Raw genomic sequence first — 14,082 nt, 5'->3', positions numbered from 1 at the left:
GAAATGGACGTGGGAGCGTTTCTTTTAGAAATAAATCTTCTTTCGCTTATACGCCTACGAAGCAGGGGCCAGCAAACTTTCTTTAAAGGGGGCTGCCCACTAGATATTTCAGGCTTTCCTGGCCAGAAGCGCGCTCTCTTGGGGCGCCTCAACTCTCCTGCGGCGCAGGCGCTGGTGTGGGCAGTGTGTAAGGAAAAGGAGTGGGAGTGGGTGTGTCCCTGGAAAACGACTCAGAAACCGGGCAGCCACCGCCGCGGGCTGCCGTTCACCAGCCCTTCCTCTCAAGGGACCGGAAAGCACTGAGAGTCCGAGCACCTTGAAATGATCCTCAGGACGAAAACAACACAGATTTGTCTCCAAGAGTCTTGCCTCTGCTCTGTGTGTCCTGGTTGGGCCCTTTCTCAACTGGGCGACGGGCTGGTATTCCCTTGTAGTGGTTTCTTGGGCTGCGATGATCGGCCGTTCGAAACCAGCAGCCGCGGCAGCACGGGAGAAAGGCTGGGCTTTGTCCTCCAGGAAACAGTTACAGTCTCAGGGACCCACAGCGGGGGTCGCTCGGAGTCAGCCTTGACTCCGTGGCAGCGAGGCTGGGGTTTTTTCTTCCAAGTGGCAGGAAGGGAAGTCAGGTTGCTCTCCCCTTGCTTTGCAGCGCTCCCCCGCCGCCGTCGCTCCCAGAGCCGCCTCCTGCCCCGGCCGCCTCCGCACCGTCCAGCAGCGCAGAGTCCGACAGCACCAGTGACTCCGACAGCTCCTCCGACTCGGAGAGCGAGAGCAGCGACAGTGACAGTGAGGACAATGAGCCCCTGGACGCTCCGGCTCCGGAGGTAACGCTAGCCCCTCTGCCACGAGTCTGCTGTGAGCCCGGAGAAGTCCCGCCCCACCAGCATCACCTGCCGCTCCCCGTGGCTTTCTGTTCTGCTTTTGTTTACCACACTGTTTGTCGAGGAGGTTTTGGGGGAGACGGATGGCTCTCCACCCCGAGAACAACTCATTAGGAATATCTGCACACCATTTTCTTTTTTCCCTTCTTTTAAAAAAGGAAAGCATGTGTTCAGTAGGCTGACGCATCAATATTAATGAGAATTCATTGGGAAATTTCAGAAATGCATGCACTAAGGACATCAAAAGGAAGCAGCCTAATTTAGCAGAGGGCAGGAACGTGAACTAGAAATCAAGTCGCCAGAGGTTCTATTTTTGAATGACTAAAAGCCATGCATTAAACTGATGGCTGCAGTGGGATTTTGCCAGGGCTGGGTTTCATGCCCCGCCTCCCCCCCACCCCCTGGGTCAAGTGGGAACAGGAACCATTGTGTTTGCCTGTCACCCATCTTTGGGAGGTGAACTAAAACAGACTGACACATGTCTGGCAGTGAGCTTATCTGGTGGCTGAGCACAAGCAGTGACTCCCAGGAACCAACAGGGCTGTCAGATGTCCTGGAAACCTGGGGTCACGTTGGAGATGTGCTGGACAGGGTTGGGCAAGAGTAGTTCTGGAAGGAGTCTCACTTCTGCTGAACTGGCTCACCCTGTAATTTCTTCTAAATGTCTTGAGATGGGAATGCCAGGAAACAGGCCTCAGGAAAAACAGTCACATTTTTGGTATTCATCTCTTGTGCAGGCAGCAAGGCAATTCCACAAACGTGTTGTTAGAGACCATCTAGAAACCATGTCGTCAGACTAAGAGCCTCTGTACTGGGTTCGAGGGCCAAGGAGGCTGGAACAATAACTGGGTGTCATTGTGAGTGCCTGGCACAGAATCAATGGGTAGTGTTTTACGGAGCGGACAGATGGACACAGTTTAGCTTCGTCTGTGCATGGTGTCCCTTTCAAGTTTTTGAAATGCTCTCTGCATTGCTGAGCCTTCTTGTTGGCCTGGCATGGTACTGATCGGTGTTTAAGTAATACTGCTCGGGCCTCTCGAAAAAGAATATGGAGTGTGCTATGCTGACATTGTGTGATTTTGTTGCTTCCCCTTGTTCAATAAGAAAATCTACCTGCTTGTTTTTATCTGTTTATATATGGAACAGAATTCAGTGAAATAATTTTCAATTCACATAAAATAGGAACAGAACAGGTTTGGCTCAATAGTCAAAACTTGCAAGAACATTTTAATTTGGCTTGGTATTCATGAAGCCTACTCTGGTCTACAAGGTTCCTGGAATATACTTAGAAACCTCTGAAATGTGAAACAAACCTACCCATCCTGCTTTCCTTTTTCACTTGCCTTATTTAAAAGGCTTTGATTTGTGCCTACGTGTTTATGTAAAAATCTGAGCTCAATTCAGTTTGTATATATTAAGGCTCATTTTCCCCAAGAACTTTTTCTCCTCCTTGAGATTGTAAACCTGTAATTTCTCCTCCTAACACTTTGGACTACATTTCTCCCCAGTGACAATACATGTCTGCATCACTGTAAACCTCCTGCACAGATGAAAAGTAATGGGTGTCTGGGATACACCACAGAGACTGGTTTTATCTTTCTCAGCCTTTCCGGTGGCTGGTGCTTCTTTTTTTTTTAATCATGGGAAATTTGCGTCTGTGACTTCAATGTCAGGTCATGTTCTTGGAGGACTTAGGCCCAGCAGTCTCAGGAGGTAGGGAACATTACATGCATGCCAGTGGGCTGGTGCTGAGCTGTGGCTTCTCTTCTAGTGTGAGTCAGTACGTGCATCTCTGCCTGTCAGAGTGCCTGCAGTCTCTAGAGGAGCCCAGGCCCTGTAGTGTTGTGTAAATGTCCCCTTTACTTTGGGAAAAAAAACCAAAATGAGTCACATTACCCCTGCTTGTGGAGCTTTTGAATCATTGACACTGAAGTACAATTAAAATAGGAACCATATACACCTGTTCTGACTTTACCTACATAGTGGACTGGAAGTTAACTTATGGGTGGATGTGATTCATAACCCATGTGTGGACAAACCATGCCTTTTTGCCACCTGACTACAGAAACGAAGGCATGATTCTATGCTCGGTCAGGGATCTGCTCCCCTTCCTAATCTGGCCATTATTCATCCTTTGGTAGTAAATTCCCTGACCTCGATGCTTTCTCTGGAGTCATCTTGCTTAATCAACCATATAAGGTCGGAGCCGCTGCTGCCTTCTTTTTTTAGAAAAAGTACCGGAACTAGAATTCAAGCGGCTAGCCTTTAGTTCTGAGGGCTCCATTTTTCCTTACTATGCTAAGCGACTTCTCATCTCATTTCCTTTTCTGCCCTGGCCACTCTGAGAGTTGAGCTGTCGCACAGCTGAAAACTTTTTGCTCAACACTCCCATTAATTCTACGATATGATACATTAACTTTTGCCATTTTGAGAGAGGAGAGAAATAATGAGACACACAGTCCCACCTTTACTGAAATCCTTAGTGACAATCAGTCACAAACATTTTTCCACTTTTACTTTGTGGTATTTAGGGCCTGAGAAAGGGTAGAGGAGGAAATTCATGACCAAATCTTGTTTTACCCATGAGGTGGGGTGGGGGGCTTCAAAAAAGTTCGTGGAAAACACCATGCTCAATTGATTTCATTTTTCCACAGCATTTTCAAAACTCTTGTACACTTAAAATTTATCTTAAAATCTTCTTTGTAATCCCTTATGTAAAGATTTCTGACATCTCATTCCCAAATAAGATCTGACCTTAAAGGAGCGTTATCCATGTTATACCTGTATATACTAGAGTGCTCACTGCCCCTGCCTCTCACTGGCCAATCAGGCCATGCACTTCCCTTCTGGTCACTTGGAGGTACACAGTGGAAGAGAGGACATTTATTCCTGGAACCAGGACATGCCTTTAGGGACTACACTCACACTTCCCTGTTTTAGGCAGACCAAAAGCAAATGTTATTTATACTGGGAATGGCTTGGGTGGTTTTTTTGTTTTGTTTTTTGGTTGTTGTTTTTTGGTCCATGTGCAAAATGGACCAAAGGAGCATCCCTGGAGTTCAGGGCAGGTGTGTAAACTGGTCATGTGATTGAGATCGACTTGCACCTTTCCTGTGATAGGGTCAAGGGTTCCGTCCTGGCAGGATTGGCAAGTCATTCTTACTGGTAAGAAATAGTTACTGGACCAGGTAACTTCCTCAAGCCTTTATGGAAAATGTTTGACAAGTAGGTGTGGTGTGCTCATTGTCCTTTACCCTTAACAGTCATTGCGTACTGCTTTAGATTACTTTAAGAAAAACAGAACCAGCGGGCCAAATGCATGACCATTGAGTCCAACTCATACTAACCCTGGGTAGCTTTCCTGAAGCTGTAACTCTACTTCTGTGTCACTGGTGGGTCTGAACTGCCAGTCTTGCCGTTAGCGGTCTTAACCTAACAGCGATCAATTGCTTGGCTTCTCCTCTGCAACCCTGCATACTCTGAGATTCAAGTTTGAGCTTGGTTTTAGAGTTGACATAAGAAGATAGCTTTTAAAAGGCTCGTGTGTTACATTACACAGTAATGCAGAATACGCATGAGTGATGCATGGCCTACTGAGTTCCTCTTAGTTCTATGCTTTTGAAATTTCACTAAATCCCAAGGTTCCTACCTGGTCATTGTATTACCCAGTCTTATCCTGGCCGCAACGCCTTTTCATTATGTCCACCTTAAAGTGTATTGAACTCACATGTTTCTACAGAGCCGAATTATTTGAACTGTATTGATTTGAACATATTGCACTTGTAAATATTATTTAGCATCCTATCCCTTAGAAACATTATCCACCCACTGTGCTGGTCTCCTGATCCCTAAGGTAATCCGTTAAAAATCCCATACAGGGTATCTTTGAATACCTTCCTAGTGTGTTGTGTGCATGATTTTATCACTCACGCAGACCACCTGCCAGAAATAACTTTAATAGAAATAGGTAGCATGGCAGGGGTGCACTCTCCTTAAATATGCAAAGCTGTTCTTCATGCCATTAACTATTAGTAATTTTATGTTGAATATACAACCTATGCGTGCACTAAGATGCTTACATTAATTCTCAAAATCAATCCTCAGGACATGCACGGCAAAGGAGTTCCCTGGTGAGTCTATGGAGTCGGCATGGTCAGCAGTCCAAACCCAACTGCCACTCCTTGGGAGAAAGAGGAGACTGCCTGTACCCATGAAAGTTTACAGCTGGGGGAGGGAGGGAAAAAAGAGGAGCTGATACCACAGGCTCAAAGAGGCAGTAAATGCTTAAAAAATAATGATGGCAACATATGTACAAATTCTGCTGGATACAATAAATGTATGGATTGTTATAAGATCTGTGAGAGCCCACAATAAGATGATCTTTTAATTAAAAAAGGGGGGGCCAGAGTTTACAGCCTTGGAAACCACAGGCAGGGACTCTGAGAGTCAGAATCGGTTGGGGGCAGTAGGTTTTGGTGGGACAGACAAGGTGCTGTCGTGGAACAGCGGTCCCTGCCATGCTGTCACTCAGAGCTCACAGCCTCCTTGGGTAGAGAGGGGCAGATGCTTCAGTAGTTCACCAGCAGTCGGGGACTTCTGTTTGTTTGCCAAATCCACTGTGCAGCTAGCCAATGGAATCCCACTGCTTTTAACTGGCACTCAAGAGCCCTTCCTCCCTGTGCTTGCTAAAAACATAGGTACTGTCTCAGACCAGGTGGCCTTTAAGGAGAAAATGCAGTTGCTGATTGGCCATACTTCAAAAGAATCCATTGGCACCAGTGATTGACTCACCTGACTTCCTTTGACTCTTTTCCTTAAGGTGCAAAAGGTAGAAGTCTGTGAGACACTGGCCATATGCAAATGTTTGCAACAGCGTTCAGTAATGAAACAAAGGAGATGAAGTCTTAGCTCTGTTTGAAGAACGGTTCTTCAATGTAGGCCACCAAGGAGGATAAAGTATGAAACCCATGGGCTAAGACATTCTTCTTCTGAAGAATGTTCATACCAGGATTCTTGTCCGTTCTCCCGTTTCCTGTAGTGCTGTCTGATAAGATAGATAAACTTGCCAAAGTCTGCTGTGCTTGCTTAAATACCACTGCAGTTACCATTAAGCCAAAATACATGAAAAAATGCTCCAGCTTTGGTCAATGGCCTATTAGTGTCCACTACAACAGAATCCCTACATCACCCACCCCCCAAAAAACCCCACCCAAACTGGAAGACTCTTTTTTAAGACTTAGTTGTCATAGAATCTGACCCCCATGTGTCAGTGGTCAGTGGCCATGAGCCGACTGGGGCCTGGATGACCCTGTGTGTGTCAACGTGGAACCGTGCCTCGTAGAGCTTTTTAGCAGCTGAGTTTTCAGAAGTAGGTCCACCAGGCCTTTGCTCTGAGGTACAAATGGGCAGGTTCCAACCGCCAACGTTTCTACTTGCAGCCAACCCTGTTAACTAGGAGGTGAGCCCTGGTGGCCTCTTGGGTTCCTCATTGGGCTGCTAGCCACAAGGTCAGCAGTTTGAAACCACTGGCCACTCCTCAAGAGACAAACGAGGCTTTCTCCTCCCTTAAAGGTTAGTGAAAACAAAGACTACCACCTTCACTGCCATACCAAGTGACAGACTCAGAAGCCCCAGAAGCAGGACCAATGGACCTGTGGGGCGCTCAGAGTCAGATGGCAGTGAGGCTTTGGGCAGTGGGTGTCAACCCTTTGGACCACCAACCTGTAATCAGAGCAGGGTCGATGATAGGGCCTTTATTCTTAGGTTTGACATAATTGCCGCCTCCCCACCAGATGGACATGCCTCTACGATTGAATGACTAAACATAGACAAATAGTTTATCACCGTAGGCTCATGAACTCCTTTCTCTTTTTCTGCATTTTCAGCCTGAACCTCCGACAACAAATAAATGGCAGCTGGACAACTGGCTGAGCAAAGTCAACCAGCCAGTTGTGCCCCCAGACAGCCTCCTGAGCTCGGGGACCCCACACAGGCACCAGGACACCAAGGGAAAGGGCAGTGGGGACAGCACCGGCGCTGTCACTAGTCACGAGCACGCTGCACCCAAAGAGCCTGCCCCGAAGGGCTCCAGCAGAGCTTCGCGGGTCCCCTCCGAAGCCCCCCACCCTGGCAAGAGAAGTTGTCAGAAGTCTCCTGCCCAGCAGGAGCCACAGCTGCCACCGCCACCCCCGCCACCGAGGCAAACCGTTGGAACCAAACAGCCCAGGAAACCGGCCAAGGCCTCTGCCCAGGCGGACTTGCGGGCCAGCGTGCAGGTGGAAAGTGAGCCAGGACTCCTTTCCCATGACTCCCAAGACCAGACATCCAAAGACAAGCCCAAGGTGAAGACGAAAGGACGGCCCCGTGCTGTGGAGAGCAGAAAGCCAGAGCCCCCGGCGGCGCCCACCCCCAACGAGAGGAAGAAGCACAAGAGCAACCACCCTGCCCCCTCCAAGTCACTCTCGGGCCCTGAGCCCTCGAAGGACAATGTGGAGCCCAGGAGCCCTGAGCACTTGGCTCTGGTTCCCCTGAGTCAGAGCAAGGGCCTGGCTCCTGGGGGCCACGGCAGCAGGACTAGTGGCTGCCGCCAAGCGGTGGTCGTCCAGGAGGACCGCCGGAAGGACAAACTCCCGCTGCCTTTGAGAGACACCAAGGTGCTCTCGCCGCTCAGGGACACTCCCCCCCCACAAAGCCTGATCGTGAAGATAACCCTGGCCCTCCTTGCCCGAGTACCCCAGCCCCCCAGGAAGGGGCTCCGCCAAAAGAAAGCAGAAGACAAGCCGCCCTCCATGGGGAAGAAGCATGATTCCGAGAAGAGAAACTCGGACAGCAGGAGCAAAGTGGCCAAAAAGAGGAAGGTGAGTGGGCGTGTGCATTCCCCGCCAACAGTACAAGCGGCTTCAGAAAGTCTGTGAGGAATCGGGATGGAAAGAGTGGGAGTTTTACGCGAATATTTGAGTGTTTTTTCCCCACCCCCTGTGTAGGTTCTGTGCAAGGTTTGGCCCTTTGGCTGGCTCCTTGCCTTGATTTGAACTCAGCTGGTATAGTGGCGCAGAGGTGGACTGTGAACTACAAGGTCAGCAGTTCAAAACCACCAGATGCTCAGCGAGAGAAAGATGAGGCTTTCTACTTTCAAAGAGTTACAGTCTCCGGAACCCCCAGAGGCAGTTCTCCCTGTTCCGTAGGTGACTGTGAGTCAGCATTGACTACATGACAGTGAGTTTGGCTTCAGGAGTGAGTTGAGTTGTCTCAGCAGAGGTTGGACATCTCCGTTTGGATTTTGCATGTCTTTTGCCAGAGCTCTGTTGGTTAAGCATTGGGTTGCTACCTGCAAGGTCGGCAGTTCAAGCCTGCCAGCCACTCCTTGGGAGAAACATTTGTTCCCGTAAAGACCCACACTCTTGGAAAACCCAGAGAGCACTTCTGCGTTGTTTTGTAAGGTTGGTGTGGGCTGGAATTGACTTGATGCCTGTGGGCTTGGTGTTTTGTGTCTTTGCTTTCCGCACCAAGTCTGGACTTCGATAAATGTTTCTCATCCTACGGCCAGAGACATAACAGTGCCAAGGCCCTTCCGCAGTCTCAGCAGTTGGAAAAAGAGGAGGCAGTTATTAACAATGCTGGCTTCTTTGGGGCCCAAGTTCCTCTTTATTCTGACAACATTGGCCTCTGCCATCTGACCCCGTTGGGTTTTGTCCTCCACATGAAGAATGTTCATTAGTGCTCTGAACCACTGAAACAGCTACTGTAAGCTAACTTTTACTCACACGTGATTTTAAACCTGTTTTAGTAGTTTCCTTGTCATCTAATTCACACATTATACAACTTAATAGCTCAAGCATATTAAGAAGGGCTATACAGTCATCACCACAGTTTCAGAATGTTTTCTTCCTTCGTTGTTGCTAGCTCCCCATTTTCCGCAGCCTCCCTGCCCTTGCCCCTAGATAATTATGAACCCAGTTACTGTCCCTATAGGTTTACCTATACTGGATTTCGAGCATACAAAATTATGCAGAACAGAAACAGGAAGGTTCCCCCCTGGCCCCCCCAAAAAAGAGACAAACCAGAAACTTCAATTAAAAAGCAGAAGATATTAAAAACTGAAACAACTTTAAATGGGTCAAAAGGTCATCTATTGGGATATACATATATTTTTATATATACAAATATTAAACACACTGAATGGCAGCAATCTAACACCTCATTGTCTTGAATCCATCCGATTCGTGATTTGTGACCTCTGTTAATGACTTTTATTAATCAGAACATTATTAACACCTTTGATAGTTATTAAATGGGTGCTTAAGATATCTTGTCAAGGCATATAAACTAGAATGTTGTAACTATTAGAAATCTGTGTTTTTATTTCTGGGCTTCTAACCTCAAGGTCAACAGTTTAAACTCACCAGCCACTCTGAGGGGGGAGATGGGGCTGCCTGCTCTCAGCTAGATTTGCAGTCTTGGAAATCCTGTGCAGGCATGGGCTCGGTCTGTGCATGGGCTATCTCTGTATCGCGGTGTAGCCCCCTGGGGGGACGTTTAGTAGCGATAACCTAACGCTGTGCTGTCCTGTCGCGTGCCCTGCCCCCCGGCCTTGGTGTTTCTGGAAGCACCTCGGGTAATTGCAATGCCTAGCAAAGCCAGGAGTGTGGGGACAGTTGTGCGGCTGGCACGGCACTGAGCAGTGTGTCATCTGGTGTGCATAGGGTCACTAATGGTCGTAACCGCTCGATGGCGCCTGACAGACAGTAGTGAGGCTGGGAGCCACTGAAACAGAGCCTCCCTGCAGGGCCCTCACCTGGACAAAGCCAGATCTGTGGAGAGAGAAGTCCTTCATGTGTTTTCCAGCTCTTCTGGCTCTAGACAACCAGGAATGACCTCACAGATCAGGCAACCAGGAGTCCCCTTGCCCGCAGGATGTCACCAGTTAGAAACATCACTGGGAACTTTGGGGATTTGGACTTTGGGGCATGTATATTGGATAAAATACATATGTCTAAGAATCGGTCAACCATACACACATTTTATGATCAGAGACTCATGTGTTCTTTCTCTCCCAGGATGGGGGACGCTGAGCATGCAGTGCATATTGCTGTGTGCTTCAGGTCTATTGCAGCTCATAGTGACCCTTCAGAGAGAGGAGACCTGCCTGAGGGTTTCTCAGCTCTCATCTGTAAAGGAGCAAGTCAGGTATTTCCTCTCAAGGAGCAGCGGCAGCTTTGAACCGCCGAGCCTGACCCCTGGGCCCACAGTTCCTTCCTTCTACTTTGACTCTTCAGCACCCTGGCTTTGCTTGCTCCGGGCCTCTGGCTCGGATAAGAACAGCTACTGCTCCGTGGGGAACAAGACAGGGCACCCTTCTTTTTAGGATACCACGGGGTGAAGGGTGAAGACTTGATTCCTGAGCTCCAAGCCCTCCCGAGCATTCTTGCTTCCCTTCGGAGGGCACATAATAAGAATCTTGGCGGTCGCTTGTTCCAGGCTACTGTTGAGAGGTGGGATTCAGAGCAGTTCACACACACCTAAGCTGCTTTGTGAAAGCCTGTCCGGGGCTCTCTGATTCCTCCGCCATTCTTCTGTTTCACACGTGCGTCTCTGTGCACGAGTGTAGGTGTGCTGGAACTCCCGAGAGAGGCCCAAGGTCAGTGTTGCAACAGATAGAGTAGTTGTAGTGTCTGCCATCCCTGGCTCAGTCCCTCCATTCCCCCTGCACCTGGACCAGCCACCCCATGCACTCCTCCGCACGTTTCCTTATTAGGGGGCTTTGTCGGCCAAGTCACAACCTCCCCTCCCCGACAGGGCAAGCTCTTATTAGATTGTAATTCCCCCTATCAGAAAGGCTAGGGCCCAAACAAAGTGTCGGTTGTGGAAAAGGCAGACACACACGCTTTCCTCTTCCCCCTTGACTGTGAGTGCTGTTCACAGGGAGCCGTCTGTCTGGTGGGATGAGCACTCAGCCCAGGGCAGGCGTGCGCTCTCAGAAGCTAGCTGGATGGCGCAGCCTCTTCTCTTGGATGCTTTTCCTTCCTGCTCTTTCCCGCCACACCCTGGGTGGAGCAGCATTGGCGGACAATCGGGTGCCTGATGGAAAGCAAGCGAGCCGCAAGATGCAGGTGGCCAGCCGCCTCTTGGTGTCAGTGCAGGCACCGCCAGACACGAACAGATAGAAAAAATACTTCCACAGCCCGGATGATCCTTAGCCCAGCTCCCCTAAAATACGGGTGTTTGTGGATAGCCCACAGGGCTAAAGTCCCTCCCCTCTCCTTGTTGCTGGACCAAGAACCGTCTCAGAACGGTTGCTGGACCAAGAACCGACCACGCCACCTGTTTTTCAGGCAGGTCTTTTACTTGATGTGTAAGGCTGTCCTTCCTGCCACCCTGTTCGCGGCATCCTCTTGAGGGGCCCTGTCCTGAAGCTGTCCATTCACAGTGTGAGTGTGGTCCTGTAAAGGGCCCTGGTTGTGTCCTTCTGCTAGGCTGAATTTCCATGGAATGGGCACGACTGCTCCGGCCAAGCCCCTCCCCTGTCCCTGTTCCGGAGAGCCGATGACAGGGTTCCAAGTGCACCGTGTCCCTACCACACAAGACTCACCAAAGCCTCCAGGCTGGAAGGCAACTACAGTCTGGGCAGGCAGCCCTCCACAGAAGGGGTTTTTGCTCTAGCATATTTACCTGGCTGGCCTGCTTTCCACCAGCTTCTAGAACCTGAGCAGCTACTTCTGTGTTGCCGACCAGCGACATAAAGCTTCCGAGGGCAATAAGTGCCCGACCTGTCGTTCCACTCTAAGTGCGGAACTTAGTGCCTCGTGATTTATTGTTTGTTTGCTGTTCCCTTGAGTTACGACCTGGCATAAGACTGGAGCTCTGAGCAGTGCGTGGTTCAGGCCCAACTCACCAGGAGTCTTATTTTCATGTGTGGTTTGTTACGTCTGCCACTTTGGTGTGTAGTCAAACCTAGCGTGTCCTAAGCATTATGAAAAACATACAAACAAAAATTAGCTGTCGTCCCACCTCTGGGTTTGGGATTTTCTTGGGGAAAGAACCTTGTGGTGGGTGGCTTATGCTTGGTCTCGCCATGGGCACTTCTCCAGTGTGTCATAGCTCACCTGGAAATAATGGCCGTTTATCCATTGCTGGCCACCTCGGGGGCCAGTTAATATCCGCCCGTTGTTGAGAGTCTTCCAGCAGACAAGTTTCCCCTCGTCTGGCAGCACTCCATCAGCCAGCAGAACTGCCTGGGGCCAGTTGTTCAGAGAACATTCCCCAAACTTCTTCAGGGTACCTTGGGTACAAACTCCCCCAAACCTACCGCCATGAAAAAGATTTGGACGCATCACCACCCTGTGAGTTTCCAAGGCTTAAACACCAGCATCCTCGTCTTTGGTGGGTGAGGAAGAACTGTTAGCGGTTCTTGATACTCACTATCTGGTCGTTGCTGGGAAAGATGATGCTTTCTGTGCTCTTCTAAACGATCAGCTCAAGCGATTGGTCGTTGTCAACTGCCAGTCTCATTTATGGGTAGCAACCCAGTGCCACTGGGGCTCCCTCCCCCGCCGTACAGTGACTGCCCAGCTGGCCAGGCAATCACCGTATCAATAGTGGGGGAGTTTGTTTTACCCCTGTCATTTCCAATGCCTGCTTTTTCCCTACCTTAGTTCATCACCAGCGCATGGGAAGTGCGTATTCTGTGCAGACCCACCACAGCGCCCGGGCAGGCTTCTCCTGGCCTGTCTGCCAGCCCCGTCCTTCCCTTGTCCCGAGCTCTGCCTCCAGTGTGAGAAGCGCTGGAGGAAACTTGCTCTTGCGTTTCAGCTCTGTGTGTGGCACGCTGTGTGTGCCACGTGCTCGCTCCCACACCAGGCCCCAGGGCTCCTTGTCTCCACTTCTGCAGCCGAGCACTGTTTCGGAGCTGCTCACTGGCTCTCAAATGGCCTCAGTTCCTTCTTGGCACTGGCTACTTCGATGTTCACTTCTGCAGACCGCCTCCTACCTAACTAAGTGTGTGTCGCAGCGCCGTCCAGGAGAAACTGAGCCTGAGCCACACGCAACATTTTACATTTTCCTGTGGCCACGTTAGAAAAAGCTCAAGGGGAGAAAATAAGTCAACCAGAGAAAGTCATGTTGATGAAGGATTTTATCGTTTGCTTGCTGTTCGCTTGCCTCCTATTGACTCCAGGAAACCCGGAGTGTGACCATTTCAACATGGAATGGATATAAAAAGTATTCTCTGTGCGCCCCCAGGTGATGCCACAGGTCAGCACACCGACCTACAGGTTAGGGTCATCAGGAGCCAGGCCTCAGTTGTACCTCAAAAGGACAGCCTGGCAAAGGAGGTCTAAACGCCAGCCACTTGAAGCCCCTGTGGAGCAGAGTCCTGAGGTGCCACGTTTACAGGGCACCCGGAGCTGAAATCAGAGCCACGGGAACTGGCCATGTGGAGTTCTCTGCACGGAGCATCTGAGGTCATGTTTCAATTTGGACTGGCCGTGTTCGCGTGCCCACTGGGCCAGTAAAGCGACAAGCCCACAAGCCCTCCCTCCCTACACACACACACACACACACACACACACACACCATGAGATTGAAAACAGGTGTCTTTCTAAGCCACCTTGAATGACTCCATTTTTTGTAACATGACAGTGCATAAATTACTAAAAGTATTTTTCCAAAGAAGCCTGTTCAGGACTGGATGCCAGTGTACCTCTGTTTGCAGCACGCCCTGAGAAGGAAGGGGTGGGTTTTCAGTGTCCCTTTTCTTTTGAGGGAGGCCAGGGTGTCTGGCCAGAGCTGCCCCTGCCGTCCATATCTGGACAGATTTGGAGGAAGAGGGAAAGACTGGTGAAAATGCGGTCACTCACACCCAGTTAATGGGAGTGCATTTTATGTTTCCTCTAGGCTTATAGAGAGGATTTCAGGTTTTTTAGGGGTTGCCCTAGATTGACTGGTGGTGTCCCAGATTTCTGACACAGTGAACTGACAGTTGGAGGAGTTTAGTTCTTAACATGCTTCAGAATAAATTGAAGGACTCCCACCGAGATCTCTTGCCAGGAGAGAATTTGGGTTCTTCCCATGGGGCAGCTGCCTGTGTTGAGACCAGGAAGAAGCTGGTTGCCTGAAGGCCTCAGCCTGCCAGTCAGTCTCTGCTTGTAGTTGGGAAGACGAGAACATGAGAAAGGTTACAGAAGCGTTCTAAAGAATTCTGTTC

General features: G+C 49.7%; 1 protein-coding gene across 2 annotated transcripts in view; it reads left to right on the top strand.

Annotated features, from left to right (window-relative positions):
* Positions 1 to 14,082, top strand: part of AFF1 (ALF transcription elongation factor 1) — a 280,369-nt gene that overhangs the window by 245,063 nt on the left and 21,224 nt on the right. For both annotated transcript variants that reach the window (XM_075544047.1, XM_075544046.1), the window contains exons 11-12: positions 650 to 824; positions 6,767 to 7,738. In XM_075544047.1, the coding sequence (XP_075400162.1) occupies positions 650 to 824; positions 6,767 to 7,738 (1,147 nt within the window). The remainder of the gene's footprint in view (positions 1 to 649; positions 825 to 6,766; positions 7,739 to 14,082) is intronic.

The sequence above is a fragment of the Tenrec ecaudatus genome, chromosome 3 (assembly GCF_050624435.1).
Source record: "Tenrec ecaudatus isolate mTenEca1 chromosome 3, mTenEca1.hap1, whole genome shotgun sequence".
In the NCBI taxonomy this organism is placed as follows: domain Eukaryota; kingdom Metazoa; phylum Chordata; class Mammalia; order Afrosoricida; family Tenrecidae; genus Tenrec; species Tenrec ecaudatus.
This window is presented reverse-complemented; position numbering and strand designations above follow the sequence as displayed.